The sequence below is a fragment of the Poecilia latipinna genome, unplaced genomic scaffold (genome assembly GCF_001443285.1).
Source record: "Poecilia latipinna isolate Pla-1442-1.1 unplaced genomic scaffold, P_latipinna-1.0 Scaffold683, whole genome shotgun sequence".
Taxonomy (NCBI): Eukaryota; Metazoa; Chordata; class Actinopteri; order Cyprinodontiformes; family Poeciliidae; genus Poecilia; species Poecilia latipinna.
The window spans coordinates 166,400-181,483 of NW_015113299.1; the positions used below are offsets into that span (position 1 = coordinate 166,400).

General features: G+C 41.3%; 1 protein-coding gene across 1 annotated transcript; it reads right to left on the minus strand.

The window, feature by feature from the left end:
- Positions 1–3,864: 3,864 nt before the first annotated feature.
- On the minus strand, positions 3,865–5,662 carry junbb (JunB proto-oncogene, AP-1 transcription factor subunit b). Its single transcript, XM_015044602.1, has one exon. It carries the CDS (start codon positions 5,336–5,338, stop codon positions 4,322–4,324), a length of 1,017 nt encoding a protein of 338 aa, XP_014900088.1. The 5' UTR covers positions 5,339–5,662; the 3' UTR covers positions 3,865–4,321.
- Between the last annotated feature and the right edge of the window lie 9,422 nt (positions 5,663–15,084).

Genomic DNA, 15,084 nt, shown 5'->3' on the forward strand with positions numbered 1-15,084 from the left:
TGAACGAGGGCTGGGCGTTCATTGTACTGATTATCGTTTATCGTCTCATGATCAGAATTTTTTGATTTATCGCTGAAAGCTGTCGGTATAATCAGAAATGGAGTCTTGACCATTTCTTTCATCAAAATAAGAAGATTTGAAAATGTGGTTGAATGCAGCTATCATGTGTAATGCAGTGATATAAATCACAATTTTTTTAAGCAAGTGAAATCTTGAAGAAGCCTTGAAGAAGTTTTTCAATAACAGAATATGTATTTGTGATGCTATAAGTGCTGTGCCATACAGTCACAGCAACACTGTAACTTTCAAAAAAAGTAATATTATATAATTATATATAATTATATATAATTATAATTATATATAATTATCACAATTTTTATCGTTATCACTGTTATCCTATTGTGATATCACTGTTATCACAATACAATTCTAAGTTTGAACTGATCTTTTTCCAAGGCAAGTCTGGTCTTTTTTTGTTACAGTGACATGAAGAATGAGTGAAAAGAGCAAATGTGAAGCTTAATCCATGTAAAAAACAAAAACGACTATAACTGCTAAACATGGTAGTGGCCACATTATGCTAAGGGTCTGTTCTGTGAAAGTAGACAGAAACTTATTTGGTATTAGAATTAGACAATGATACAAAACATTCAGAAAACTGGTCAAGGTGGTGGATACACTGTAAAACCACAATCTTACCAAGTTTTTTTTTTAATCTTAATACATTTTCCTCATGTTGTAAGTGAAATAATCTCCTAATATTATGGAATTATTGACTCAAAACAAATTTTTTGCTGAAAACAATTTGTTGCTGAAAAGTTATTTGTGAGTTAGTTTGATTTTATTTCAAATGTACTGAGGTATTTACACTAAAAAATATATCAAAAAACTTGGTGAGATTTTGAGTTTTTTGCAGTGATTTTTGCAGGTTCTGCTTCTTAAATTGCTTCTTCCTGAATAGAGTTTGAGCCTTTTTGAACGTTAATGGTCAGACACAGTCGACCCATTTTTGCCACAATTACAATGAGAATGTTTGGGGAAGTCAAGGTGAGGCTTTCAAACCTGTAAACACAGATTCAGGCTGTTTTGGTGCTAATTTGATAGGAGTGGACTACTTCTAGATGCTTTAACGACGCCTCTAATTCACTTTGTGTGACTAAAACTCAGGTCCAAATGTTTCAACATACATTAACTGACACCAAACACATCAAAACTTTGGAAATTTCTAGGACAGCTTTGCATGTAATCCCTTTGAAGATGTATGCACTACTCTGAAAAGGGAGGTGAGTGCCAAGAAAACAACCAAGTTAAATAATCTCTACCAGAATTACACCAGAAAAACAGTGATCGCTGCACAAAACTGGTTGCTTATGGACTTCTGGCAACTTGTGTAGTTTCTGTTTTTACAGTGTTTCCACCCCGTAATCAGTTTTCTGTTCGTTCTGGTTCACTGTTTAGTTGTGATACCTCACTGTTTGTATCTTCAGACAAGTTTGAGTGTAAGTCTGCATGTGTAATGAAGAAAAAGAAAATTGATTCCATACTGAAAAATGAAATTTAACCATTTCATCCTCATGTCTAATCCTCTAATATACAACCGCGTCTCACTGTCGACTTTATTTGTACAAAACTTTGTGGTAACCCTGAATAAACTGTTCCATGTTAATCTTCCTTAATTTGGGGGTTTTTACTGTTTCCTGTTCCTGTTTTGACCCTTTTGGTTTCGCACATATTTGGGCAGTGATGCGTCCCACTGCAATCCCATGCATGGCAGCCCAAACCTCTCGCTCGCTCCCTCATAAACCGAACGCCCACTCCCGCCCACTCCCGTGCCAAAGCGCGTGCGGCAGCGTTGAGACACCCCCGACATTCCTGAGGCCACTGTCACTTCCCCTGGAGTAAAAAAAAAAAAAAAACAACCCAGAATTACACAGACACGTTAACTATGTATTTAAATCTTTAGGTTGACCTAGTTGGGATTTGGTTTGTCTGACATCTGAGACTAAACTCTTTTCACCGATGTACTACAAAAAGGAATTTTAAATATGAGTCATTAAAATTGTTTATATTCTAAACAAGCATCTTAGTTTGTAAAGATGGTGTCATACTTCAGGTAAATTCAACCACTAGCTACTTTATTTTTATAAGAAATTCTGCCGAAACATGTCATGGGAATTAAGCTGAAGAATTTGGTTCAGGTGGCCACAGGGCGGATTTGTTTATATGGGCCATATTGCAAATGAGTGAATCAGCTGAATTTGCTGCAAGACTTGAGGTTGAGAAAGTTTTTGTGTTGGAGCAAGAATTTAACCTCAGATCCACCTTTTACTAGTTTCACAATAGTGATAATGCTAGCGTCAAAACTGAGGTGACATGTAAAACCCTGAGAAAGTTTTATTGTTAGAGCCAGAATTTAACCTTACATTCACAATTTACTAGTTTAACAAGTATTCTAGTAAAATGTGTTTTCTCGTGTTTTGCTAATGCTAGCATCAAACTGAGGTGACACGTTAACCCTGACTACAAATGCTAGGCTGTGTTGTTCATTGCTAACAACAGCCTGAGGGTTAGCAAGGCTATTCTGTTAGCATGCTTGATTTTTAACCACTTGTGGAAGCCGTAAACTTACATTCCTACTCCAACACAGAAACCACCAGTCTCTTGTGACAAGTCTATAATCTATCTACTGTTTTCCGCTTATCAGAGATCAGGTCTCATGGGGTATTGGGTCAAAGGGAGGATATCCGGACGTCCTTCTCTCCCATCGACGAGAGCTGGAGCACAGTCTGTGGTCTATTGGTCTGTAACACTAATTGATAATATATAACAGAAAATAAACAGATCAGCCTTACCGTTCTTAACTGTGTACCGCAACAATGACGAGAGACGTCAACGTAACTGAACCAATATCTTCAGTTAAACTCCTATTGAAATGCAATATAGTAGTAAATACCTATTGACCGTTGTTTATAACCTAATATTCTTGATATAAACTTAAATTATTTTAATGTCTAGCATTTAACACCCCTAACGTTAACTTTCCATTTCACTTTTTGTCTCTTTTCTCTCCTTTTCAACATGATCCAGGTCACATGATCTTTCATTGTGTCACAAATTTTGTTTAAAAAGTACACTTTATAAAGTCATTTATCTTCTAGCTGTCAAACCTGTAATTTATACTTGTTGTAATATAATGAAATGTAATCAAATCCACCCCCCCACCCCCCCACCCCGCCAAAAAAAAATAGATGCCAATCATTTGGGTGTTATTATTCTGAAAATAAACCCCAAGATAGATTAACTTTTATGTTTTTTAGATAATATTTTCTAAATTTGCTTCTTATCAATTGTTTATTTATGTAATCTAAAGCACTTTAGATATTTTTTTTTCGTCTTGAAATGTTATTTCTACACTCTTAACAGTTTGTTTTATCAGAACACCTGATAAGAAGCTGCACTTTGTCCAGCCCTGGTGTGGCAGCAGTTCCCTGTAACTGTTGCTCAATAAGGAGGAAACTCCGCCGCCCTGCTGGAGTTCTTATCTATTCAGTACAAGGCGGGACTCGGGTGAAACCGGTTTGCGTTACCTGGGCGGGGGTTCCCAGAAATCCTCCCTTATGACGAAATAGACAACAACATGCCCATATTTGGGCACGCCCGTGCGTAATTCGGAAAGGCACGGTACGTGCTGTACGTAAAAACACGGAAACCAGAACTCTGGTTGTATAAGTGCACACTGGGAGAGATAGACAAATAACTGTTAGGGTTATAGTGCAATAGAAAAAAAAATCCCTCTCATTTTCCCATTGATTAAGCAATATGTAAAAAATAAAAAATAAAACAAAGACCACTCAAGTCGTTTTCTTTCATTTCAAAAGACAATTTACTTAAATACACGTCACAAATAATATTAAAAAAAAAAGAAAAGACAATGTAAACATTGGACAAAAGTTTGCCTGGATCAACCGTGCAAACAAAAATAACTTACAAAGAATAAATGCAGCATTGCAAAAAAACAAAACAAAAACAAAAAAAGTACAAAGTAGTACAATAGTAATTCCCATTTTCTACCATTAGTAAACCCGACTTAATGTGCGCCAGTGCCCGCTGTGTTGCTCAGCCTGGATGCTGAAGTGTTGAATGGTCCTATGAGCGGTGACCAGCATCCGAAAGTACCATTTCAAATCAGTCCCGATCAGAGCGGTCTGCAGTCGGTTCCGTGCAGCTGGCCGCTCCGTCCAGTGCCGCACGTCGCAAAACGTGTCTCCAGTGTTTATTACTTCTCAGTCATTTAGCAGTCCGTATGTGTGAGTTCGTGGCCCTAAAACGCCTCAAGTTTGCTGGTGAGCATCAGCTGACAGCCGCTGCTCACGTGCGTTAGGACCTTCTGTTTGAGCTGTGCCACCTGGTCCCGCAGCACCGACGCCGTGTTGGACAGCCCGGCATTGTCGCTCTTCAGAACCTTGACCTTCTCCTCCAGCCGGGCGATGCGCTCCAGCTTGCGCCGCCTGCACTTGGTGGCGGCGAGTCGGTTCCGCAGCCGCTTGCGTTCCGCCTTGATGCGTTCCTGGGTCTCCAGGTCGATGGGGGACATCGGCGGCGAGCCGTCGCTGCTGAGCAGGTCCGGCACGGTCTGGGGCTCCTCTTTGAGGGCGACCAGCCGCTGCGGGTGCATGCCGGAGCCCAGGTGCGCGTGCTGGAAGAGGTGTCCCGCGGGCGCCGAGGTATGTGTGTGGCTCTGCTGCTGTTGCTGCTGCTGCTGCTGTTGCTGGTGAGGCGGCAGGTAGCTGATGGTGGCGGTGGGGTAGCTGGAGGCGGAAGAGAGCGTGCTCGCGTTCGGACAGTACGCGTTCAGCGTCGTGTAGATGGGAGCCTCGGGCTGCAGCGCGGAGCCGAAGACGCTAGAGGCCGCCGCCGAACACGTCGTAACCCCGCCGGCTCCGATGGAGACGTTCGGAGGGGGCATCTGGTTCATCTTGTGGAGCTCGTCCAGTGCCTTCACGAAGCCCTCCGCGAAGCCCTCCTGCTCGTCGGTGATGCCCCGGTTGTAGAAATACTGTCCCGGCGTGGGACTGGTGATCACCCCGTTGCTGTTCTGGATGATGAGCCGCTCCAGCTCCGGGGAGGCGAGCTTCAGGGACCCGACGTCCGGCTGGCCCCCGTGGTACGGGTCCGCCTCGGCCCTCAGCTGAGACTTCAGGTTGCGATAAGGCTCTGTCAAGTTCAAATTCATATTCTGCTTTAGCACCTTGTAGTCGTGCATGGCTGCATCTGAGTGGCCGTAAGCCGACAGAAACGAGTCGTCATGATAAAAAGGCTGTTCCATCTTTGTTGACATAAAGTCGTAAAGGATGAAAAACAAAAAAAATATAGGTGGAAGCTTACCGGCTGCTTCTAGAAAAAAAAATCAGTCTCTGTTATAATGAGCAATAATCAGCAGCTCGGGTTGTATCTGTCAAATGTCCCCAAAACTATCCGAAAATGAAAACAGGATAAAAAAGAGAAAGCGAATGTCCAACAAATCTCTCTTCAGCTCAGTGTCAGCAGGTAAAAGTGTTTTTTTTCTCTCGTTTTCTCAATTTCTGCAGTGTACACAATCCTGTCAAGTTCTCCTCACTCCTGACTGCTCCTGTGGTGAGGTGTGTTCGGTCCCGGCCAGAGTCGCTCCTTATATATATATACACACAGACACATGCTTGACGGAGCGCTCTCATTGGCTGCTCCCGCCACGTCACTGCGTCGTCGGGTGACGCCAATGCCGGGAAGAGGCGCCTGTAAACAAGCCTGTAGGCAAGAGAGCGGCGCACCAAGGAGGGATGGCAACGGAGAAATAACCCGACGCAGTCCGTCCACACACCGCCTCCTGCGTCCGTACGATCTACATAAAATGCCCGTCAGATAAACGAGGTTGCGAGGTTATCAAATAAAAATTTCTCTCACTCGTTCTGCTCTTTCATTCATTTGTTTATTGTCAAACTACAGAGGGAATTGCTGGTTCTTTCCATATCCGATCGGGGCATTATAAAATATGCTACTCCGTTGTTCATTTTTTTCCTGTTAGATGTAAAATATGCTGTAAATATTGAGACGTTTGGCTGTTTATTGCGAGCACTCGTATAGAGGAAGTTGGTTGAGCTTTATATGGGTATGCTCTTATATGGGCATGGTGACGAAGTTGTTCCTCCAGAAGGGCTACCAAAAAGCCACGCCCCTTCAGGCGTCCTTCCAGCAGCATTCCTTCTCCTGTGTAAACTCAATCCATGCTGGTGGGAAGCTAGGGACTTTTCCCCCCAGAAAGGGGAGCAAATTGGCTTCAAAGTCAGTAGATTTAGTAGACAGAATGTCTTGGAATGATACATATATATATATATATATATATATATATATATATATATATATATATATATATATATATATATATATATATAAACTTTATTTTAAACTTGAATGAAACAGATCCTGAAGTTCTACTAGAGGCGTTAGAGCCAACAGAGTATCTGTGATCTGTTACAAGACACCTCCTGACAGGTTTGGGAGGTACTGCTGACTTTGGGCACGCCGCCCACTTGGTATGCCACTTTGATGAGGGCACGGGGAAGACAGGAAATTTCATCTGACTCGAGCCAAACACCATCAGTTACCTAAAAACCCAAGATTCGTGCTCATCTAATTTCCCCCCTTTGATCCTTAACGCCGGTCTCACAACAAAGACCTGCTGTTCTGTGGCAAAAAAGGTTGAGAGCTCGTAGGAGTGCAGGGAAAGGAAACACGATTCCTCTCTTGTGCACCTGTCTGGGTTTTTTTCATTTTCTTCTTCTTTTAAGAAGGGCACCTTTGTCTTTTGTTTGTACTTTTTCCAACGCCCACGCAAGCACGATCAAGTGCCTCCGCCGCAGTATCCCATATGCCAGGACAGGCCGAGTCCACGAGGCTGACTGACACCAAGCCACGTGTGATTGGGAAGTTTTTGCGAATTACAATCAGAAAATCTGTGTTGAGCATTTGCATTTAGCCTCCTTTTATTCTGATAACCCAACATAAAATCCAGCAAGATCAATTTCTTTGTAAGTCAAACTGAGAGAACTTTACATAGCAAACAGCGTCATGAAGACTAATGGACACAGAAGACAAGTCAGGGAGAAAGTTGACTGGAGGGTTAAAGTGCGGCTAGGTTAGGGGTTAGCATTGAACGTCCCGTGGAGCACTGTTCAACGCCAAGAGGACCCTGGTAACTATGGAGGAGCTGCAGAAATCCACTACTCAGGTGGAGGTATGTGCTCAGAGGTCAAGTATTATTCGTGTGCCTCATAAATCTGGGCTTTATGGGAGTGTGGCAATAAGGAAGTCATTATTAAAGGAAAGTCTTAAAAAGTCCCGTATCCAGACTGAGACACCGAGATGTATGTAACTAAAATAAGGTCATCTGGTCTCAAAGAAATCAACATTAAAGGTGGGAAGACTGATCCAAAATATCAATACCAAGTTGGTAATCAGTATCGGAAAGAAACTGTTGTGGTAAGTTTGATACTTTAGACTCCGATTCCATTTTGAAATTTTACTAAATCAAACAAAGATTTTGTTTTCATATAATACAATACAATATTTTGTGCATACCTATAAACTTTGTCCAAATTCTGTGCTAAGTTTCAACAAAATGATTCAAAGGGAAGACCCACATAAAAACCTAGAGGTCAGAGGTTTGATGATTTATTGAACTTGAGCACAAGTATTGGTATCAGTATCTGTGATATTGGCCCTGTCTTTACTAGGTATCGGAAACCAAAATATATTATATTGCACATAATGAAAATGTAATTTTGTGGCAGAAAAGTAAGACTGCATATCACTGTTGCCATGGTGAAACACGGAGGTGACTAAATCATGATGTGGGGAGGTTTCAGTATTTTTAAAGGAGATGTGTGGAAGGTGATGCTCTGGTCAGATGAAACAAAAACAGAACTTTAAGTCAGTCTCCTGCTGGACATTTCCAAGATCCCGCATCTCCTAACTCCGTTATCTCAGGGAATTCTCCGCCACTCAGAGGAACTATTATGATTCCATGCTTTTTTTTTCTTTTTTTTTTGTCAGTATCCATGGGAGTGCAGATAAACAGAGAAAAACAACAGTTCCTGGCAGCGTTGAGCCTCCTCTTTGCCGCCTCCCCTATAAAAACTCCATTCTGTGTGCAGCTGCCGTGGCTCTGATGCTCTGCGCGGCGCAGCGTGGCTCCGGTCCGGGGGTTTGCTCTGAGCTGCGGTTGGAGGTTCGCCACAGTCCCAGTGACATTTTGGCTCTGAACAACAGCTCACGGTCCCGGCTGGGGGAGTGTTTACGGGAACACTCGTGAGGTGGCACCGTGCCCACCCCGGCCCAATGCTAGTGAAAAACAAAGATAGGGAAGAGAAGGCAGCTTGATTAATATGCGGTATTGTGTTTTCCCCCTGGAATTATCTCTATTAATCAGCCTTTTCTAAAATGATTGATACAATGGAGTAGATTTATGATGTACGAGTTCAGCACATCACTTATCAAGTTATACTATGCGCATAAAAAAATCATTTAGAACTGTCCGCCGCCTTAGTCACATCTTGGTTAGTCATGTCTCTGTTTAGTCTGTTTAGATTTAGTTGTTCTCTCCTCTCCAGTTCAGAAATTCCTTTGTCTGACTTCTGCCTTTTTTTTTTTTTTTTTTTTTTTACAGGAGGTATAAAACCTGCTGTAGGACATAATCCTGCCTTTAAAATGTGGTGTTTTTTTGGGTAGTCTTTCGAGGGTTTCAGGAGGGAAGGAGCTGCTTGGCAAAACGAGTTTTAACAGTCAGGATCAGATGGATCGGTGCCAAAACCTGAGTGGTACCTGTTTTGGTTCCCTGGGTGAGATTGTGAAAGGCAAAGCCTCAGGGTTGAAGGAAGCTGTTTACCGTAAGATTAGGAAACGTCCATGTGTGTGTGTGTGTGTGTGTGTGTGTGTGTGTGTGTGTGTGTGTGCGTGTGTGTGTGTGTGAACAAGCGCATATGTAACCGAGGGTGGAGTATATTCATGGATTTTTTTTTAACCACAGATTGAACATCTGCATGAAGGGAGAAGATAAGAAAGATAAACAACTGTGGAAAATGCTATCTACTTTCTCCTACATGTGTTTTATACATTTACCGTCCCTGAACCTTCTTACATCTTACTTTAGATATTTGTGTGTTTTATCAAGATTTTAGGGGAATCACTTGCATAACTGTGAAGTGGAGAAAAATGATATACACACCTGGTTTTCAAATACTTTTAAAAACAAGAAGATTGACAAATGAAGTGCAAATATGCATTCATCTCTTCTACAACAATACCTCTAAATCCACACCTTTTTACCACGAAGGCCAAAATTATAAATTGAAAGCACTCAGAGGGCCACAATAATTGATTTTTTTAAAAGTAACATTTCTAAATAAATGTATTGTCTTTTTTTTATTTTATCAGAAAACAAATGGATTAAAAATGTATTGTAGGATCAAATTTTCATCCATAGATGATTGTAGATCCAAACTATTATTGTTGCAGTTTTGTTGTTTTTTTGTAGTTGGTTGTTTAGAGCAGCCTGGTAGTGATGAAGCATCTGATGTTGACCTGTTGGTATGAAAATCTGCTCAGGGCCCCAAAAAGCTTTGTGCCGGCCCTGCTGGAGGGACTCCAGTATTACAGCAGGTGACATTTATTAGAAGTGTGTGAAAAAAAATAAAGAACTGTACAGCTGATATATGGTTATTATTTTTATAACTCTAAAAATAGACCTACAGAATGGCAGTCTTCTGGTTGGAATCCCCTGTATTTCCTCTGCTGGATCCTCTGTTTTTACCACGAGGATTTTACAGTGAGCTGCTGTGAGGCTCAAGTTCTCCTCTCCTCCTCTGAAGCATCTCATTGTTCCTCTCCACCTCTGCACGGCTCTCTTTTTGCCAGATCAGGGGGCTTACGGCCTACTTGTCGTCTGCCTTTCCACAACTAACTGCCCTTTTCTGCTTCCTGCGACGGCTCCATCTGTGACTCAGAGCAGCTTGGAAACTGTAGGGAGTGCGCACTTGCACGCCTGGTGTGTGTGTGTGTGTGTGTGTGTGTGGCGAACCAGAGGTCACAGCCTGAAGCCTCGGAGTCTTTCCCCCTGACCTTCACAACTCCATCTTCCGCCCACTCAGCAGAACCGGGTCGGGGTGGGGGTTGGGGGAGTTAGCACAGCCGGAGCTGTTGGGTGCGCAGGAGAGACTCGATCAGATGCGGTTTGTTTGCGATGTGCCCTCCTGACAAAGCGGCTGACTCCTTGGTTTGGACATAATGGGGCCTCTCATCCGTGGCGTTGCTGTTCTCCTTTGTGACTGTGGTCACTTCGTTGCAAGGTCTATTAATAGACGATACATCATCGTGAAATCATCACCATCATCTCCCTCGTCAACAGCACATGATGGTATGTTGATGTTTTCCTCCTCTCCACCCTGTCAAGCCCACAATGCCGCAGTTAATCTACATTTTAGCATCTCACTAGCGGAGCTAGTTTTAAGAAAATTAAAAAGACGTAATGGTGTCCTGGAAAAGTGCTCTTATCACCCATGAACTAAACGCTCCCTTCTCTTTCATGGTGGTGACCCCATCATGCTGTGGGGACGCTTTAAATTAAGAGTCAAGGAAGCCGGTCAAAAGACTTGAAACCTCATGACTGTTTGGATCAAAGCATATTTCAGTTAGCAGTGGGTATTTAACGTATCGTTTATCATTTATCGTGAAAAACCTTATCGTGATAAGAATTTTGATTTATCGTCTCGATAAATTTTAATTGATATCAAATTTTTTTTAAAAGAAACTTACAGTATTATTGGAAATGTTATTTTTACAATTTTGTCCACTGTTTCACAAGAACGTCAAAAAGTATCAGTAAATTTAAAAATATGATTAAATGCAAATACTGTGTGAAGTTTAGCTTTTTATTCACATTTCTTTCAGTAAGTGGAGTCCTGAAGAGACCTGTTTGTTAATAGGAATGTTTTTCCAGGAACAATATTTGTGTTTGTGGCACCATGAATGCTGTGCCATGCAGTCTTAACTATACAATACCTAAAAAAGAAGCAATAAATTGTTTTTTTTCTTCACAATTTTTATTGCTGTCACAATAATCCATGACATTCTACGTTCATATCACCCCCCACTCCTAATTTTAGTGTTACAATGCTCCAAAATGCAGTCCTAAGGTTGACAAAAGACTGAAAATAAGGAAAGAGGGAAGTTTGGAAATATAAATACTTATTCATTTTTCAAATGACTTGTTCCAATATCATTAGGAATATATGGGATGCCATTTATAAAGTTACACAGTAAAAAATGAACAACAATACTTTTGGTTTATTTAGTCAATCAGAGGAAAAAAATGCAGAAGTTCATTTTTCAGTCATTTTCACCATGTTAATCATTCATTCATAAATGTCAGAGTTCATAACTAAATATTTAATTCATAAATATTTGAAAACTAAATATTTAGATTATAAGCTCAATATTTAGTTTATAAATATTCAGTTGGAAATTAAGTATGCAGTTAGGAAGCTATTCCGTCTGCAAACTAAATACTTAGTGTCAGTCTGAAATAAATAATTGGCTTTAAAACTAAACACTTAGTTTACAAACTAATTAAGCTCTAAATTCAATATTTATTTTACAAACTAAATACTTAGTTTCAGACTAGATATTTAATTTCCAAATTAAATATGTAGCTTGCTGACTAAATATTTAAGTTGCTAGTTAAACATTTAGTTTGCAACTAAATAGTTATCTAATATGCAAATTAGCTTGCTGATAAGGGGAAGTGGAATATCAAAATAAAAGCTGGTTTTTGAGGACCTGTATATAATTTGACGTCTAGCTACAAATGTTTGCCATTCGGTCAGACAATGTAGAGTTGAGACAAAACTTCAGCTTTTGATGTTCATTTTTAGCACTTGACGACATGCCGGGATTTAACTGCTCCTAATCTTTCATCTGACTGCACAGATTTTATGTTCGGGAAAATCTGGACTCAGAAACCCCGTCCAACAGACAGAGAGGGATTCTTCATGTAAAAACTCTGCACTCAGATGATATCTCAACTTTTTTCCACTCCAGTTATTAATTCTCGTTTTGTAGCTGCTCTGCAGAATGAGTAAGCACCTTCCAGGAAATGCTATCTTCGGTCATCTTCTGCGTCAATTTATTTTTGGTGTTTGAGCATAGAGGACACTGTTAATATGTGGAGCATTGTTGGAGGAGCTTTCCTAAAAAAAATGACTGTGAACAGAACATACCAAGTCGCACATGTATCATCTTTGGAAGCGCTCCAATGTTTGCATGGGGCTTTAGCGCAAGCGTCATAGTTGTGTTTAACAGTAGTAGGTAGAAGAAAGGAGAGTTCATTTCCTCAGTCTGACTTTACAGTGCCTTGATGTGTTCTTACCGTTTGATGTCTCTGATGATTTGCCTTGTTGCAACCACAAACCTCAATGTTGTTTTTTTGGGGAATTTTGTGAAATAGATGCATAGCAGTGCATGATTGTAAAAAGGAGAAACATGAATATTTTTCCACATTTTATTTTTATTTTTTTTGTATAATATGAAATGCATTTGTATCATAGCCCACCATGTACTCCAAGCCATCACTCTACTACCACCATGTCTCACCATGTCTTTGTGTTTTTGGTAGACAGAAGGCCTTTGTGTTCTTTTGGGTCATCAGTGTTGTTTTGCCCTGCCACCTTCCCCATCGATGCCATGTTTGCCCAGTCTCTCTTTCCAATTGTTGGATCATGAACACCGATCTAAACTAGGGCAAGTGAGGCCGGCAGAGCTTCAGAAGTTGTTCCGGCTTCCTTTACGGCCTCCTTTTTGAGTCACCCATGTGCTCCTGGAGCTATTTTGTAGCCTCCTGAGAAGGTTTTCAGCTGTTTCGCGTTTCCTCCAATTGTGGATAATGGTTGTCACTGTGGTTTGTTGGAGTCACAAAGTCTTTGAAATGACTTTATTACCTTTTCCAGTCTGATATATGACAGTGACTGTCACTTTTCCCCATTTTGAGGTATTTTAGCCTTTGTCACGGTGTTGGTCCGATTCTATTTAAGTGGTTTTATTTGAACAGGACAGTGCATATAAATGAATGTACAACAGTACATTCGTAAAAAGACTGGATTTAGCCAAATGTTAATTTCCATCTGTTGCGCCATTAAACAAGCACAAGCTAGAAAATGACATTAGTACTATTTCAAGAATAAAAATAAGAAATACAGTAGAAATAAATAAAACCTACATCTGTCATAAAAATAGTAACTGGAACACAAGGTTTCTAAAAAAAGGTAGCTAAGGTTCAATGATGATTACTTACCAACCATGCTTTGAGTTGACCTTTGAAACCCTCCCGTAGTCTGAAGAGTTGGGCTCTTTTGGCCCCACAAACTTTTTATTTCATTTGCGGTCCAAGGGGAGGGGATTGCACTGCTCCCGTGTGAGCTTTTCTGAGTTTTTTGTGTGTGTGGTTTCGGGAACTGACGGTCTGACGGTACACCCCTCCACTTGTCAGCTGTCTGGCCATAACATCTGCAGTCACGCTAACACTGCAGGAGGTTAAGGAGCTCTTTCTAATGGTAGAACATCGTTTAATTGATAAAACATTCAGCGAAAAGGAAGATTTTCTAAAGAGCCTGGAGTCAGGACTGTGAGGTTCTGTTGAAGTGGTTTCTTAATTCTACAGTTTTGGTAAGTAATCAGGCCTGGGTGTGGACAGTGTAATTGAGCCAAAAATTGAGATTCAACAAGGACAGCAATTATATTTTCACACAGGACTAGGTGTGGGCATGGACAGCTATTATTCTTTCACAATTGAAGTCATTATTTGAAAACCATCTTCGTCTGGCCCTTTGTTCTTTTAAGATCTGGAACATTTGAGTGTGGTAACAAAGCAAAAACTGTACCAAGGCAGAGGCACTGTAAATGTGACTGGACGCCTGTAAGAATTACTCCACAGGCAAAGGAGGATGAAAAGAGATGAAGCTGATGGCACACGTGGAGATAGTTGGAGGGAAAATGACTGTGAAAGAGTTCCAAACCTGTTCTGTTCGCCATATCTCGCTGAAACGTTTGAACTCCCCGGTCTTTGCCAGATGTCTCAACAGAAACTCGGATGAATCCTGGCAATCAAACCTGCGCTACTAGCAAGGCAACATGTCAGGCAAGCAGTGAGGTTTCTCCTCAAACTCATAGCTAAACATTGACTGAAAATGATATGCAGAATGTCACAGCCTCCAAACCTGAGGGATGTTAAAACCTTACGGGCCTCATCTACTTGCATGTTTCACCAAAAGGCCTCTGAGATTTCCTCGACCAGCTTCTGCCACTTACTATTGGTTCGGTGAACCTGAAGCAGCCTGCAGGACTTCTGAGTCATGTTCCTGACTTTGGGGCAATCTGGACGGCTTCTAGTCAATCAAAAGTAGGGTTCATTGATTTGAGGCTCAGAGGTCAACTCCATTTTTGATACTTTTGCATTGTTCTGCCCCCCTATTTTGCCTCTTCTTTAGTTTATAGCAGATAGTTTACAACCACGGCAATGACAGTAGAATGAGTTCTTGATGTTAAAAGACAGAGCGCCTGTAGTGCAGGAAGACATTTACTGTAAGAGAAACGCGGGGTTGCGGGTGCATCTATGTGTCTCTGGAGATTTAGGACTGCTGACATTTTCTCTTTAGAGTCTTGAAGTGGCGCTGCTCAAAATCCTCCTCTACCAACAAAGTCTCCGGCACATTTTGAACTCGATGAGCTCGCCTTCTTGCCAGACTGCATCAGATCGTTTCTTCGAGTGGGTCTCCTCAGCTGCGGTTTGGCTCAGACAGCTGCAGCCGCCCGGCTCAGAAGTACGTGTTTGCCTTTGCCTCTTCATCTGCCACATGGTCCAAACATTTTTGGCTTTTTCTCAAAACAAAACAAAAAGTAAAAAAAAAAAAAAGCATCCCCGGAGTACAGCCAGGGCGGCCTCCGAAGAGCTCATGATCTGTTTCAATTTTGTTGTATATAAATCATCAACCCAAGCAGGAA

What these genes read in the sequence shown, in the direction of transcription:
- junbb (XM_015044602.1), bottom strand. Translation starts at nt 5,338, where the DNA reads ATGTCAACAAAGATGGAACAGCCTTTTTATCATGACGACTCGTTTCTG.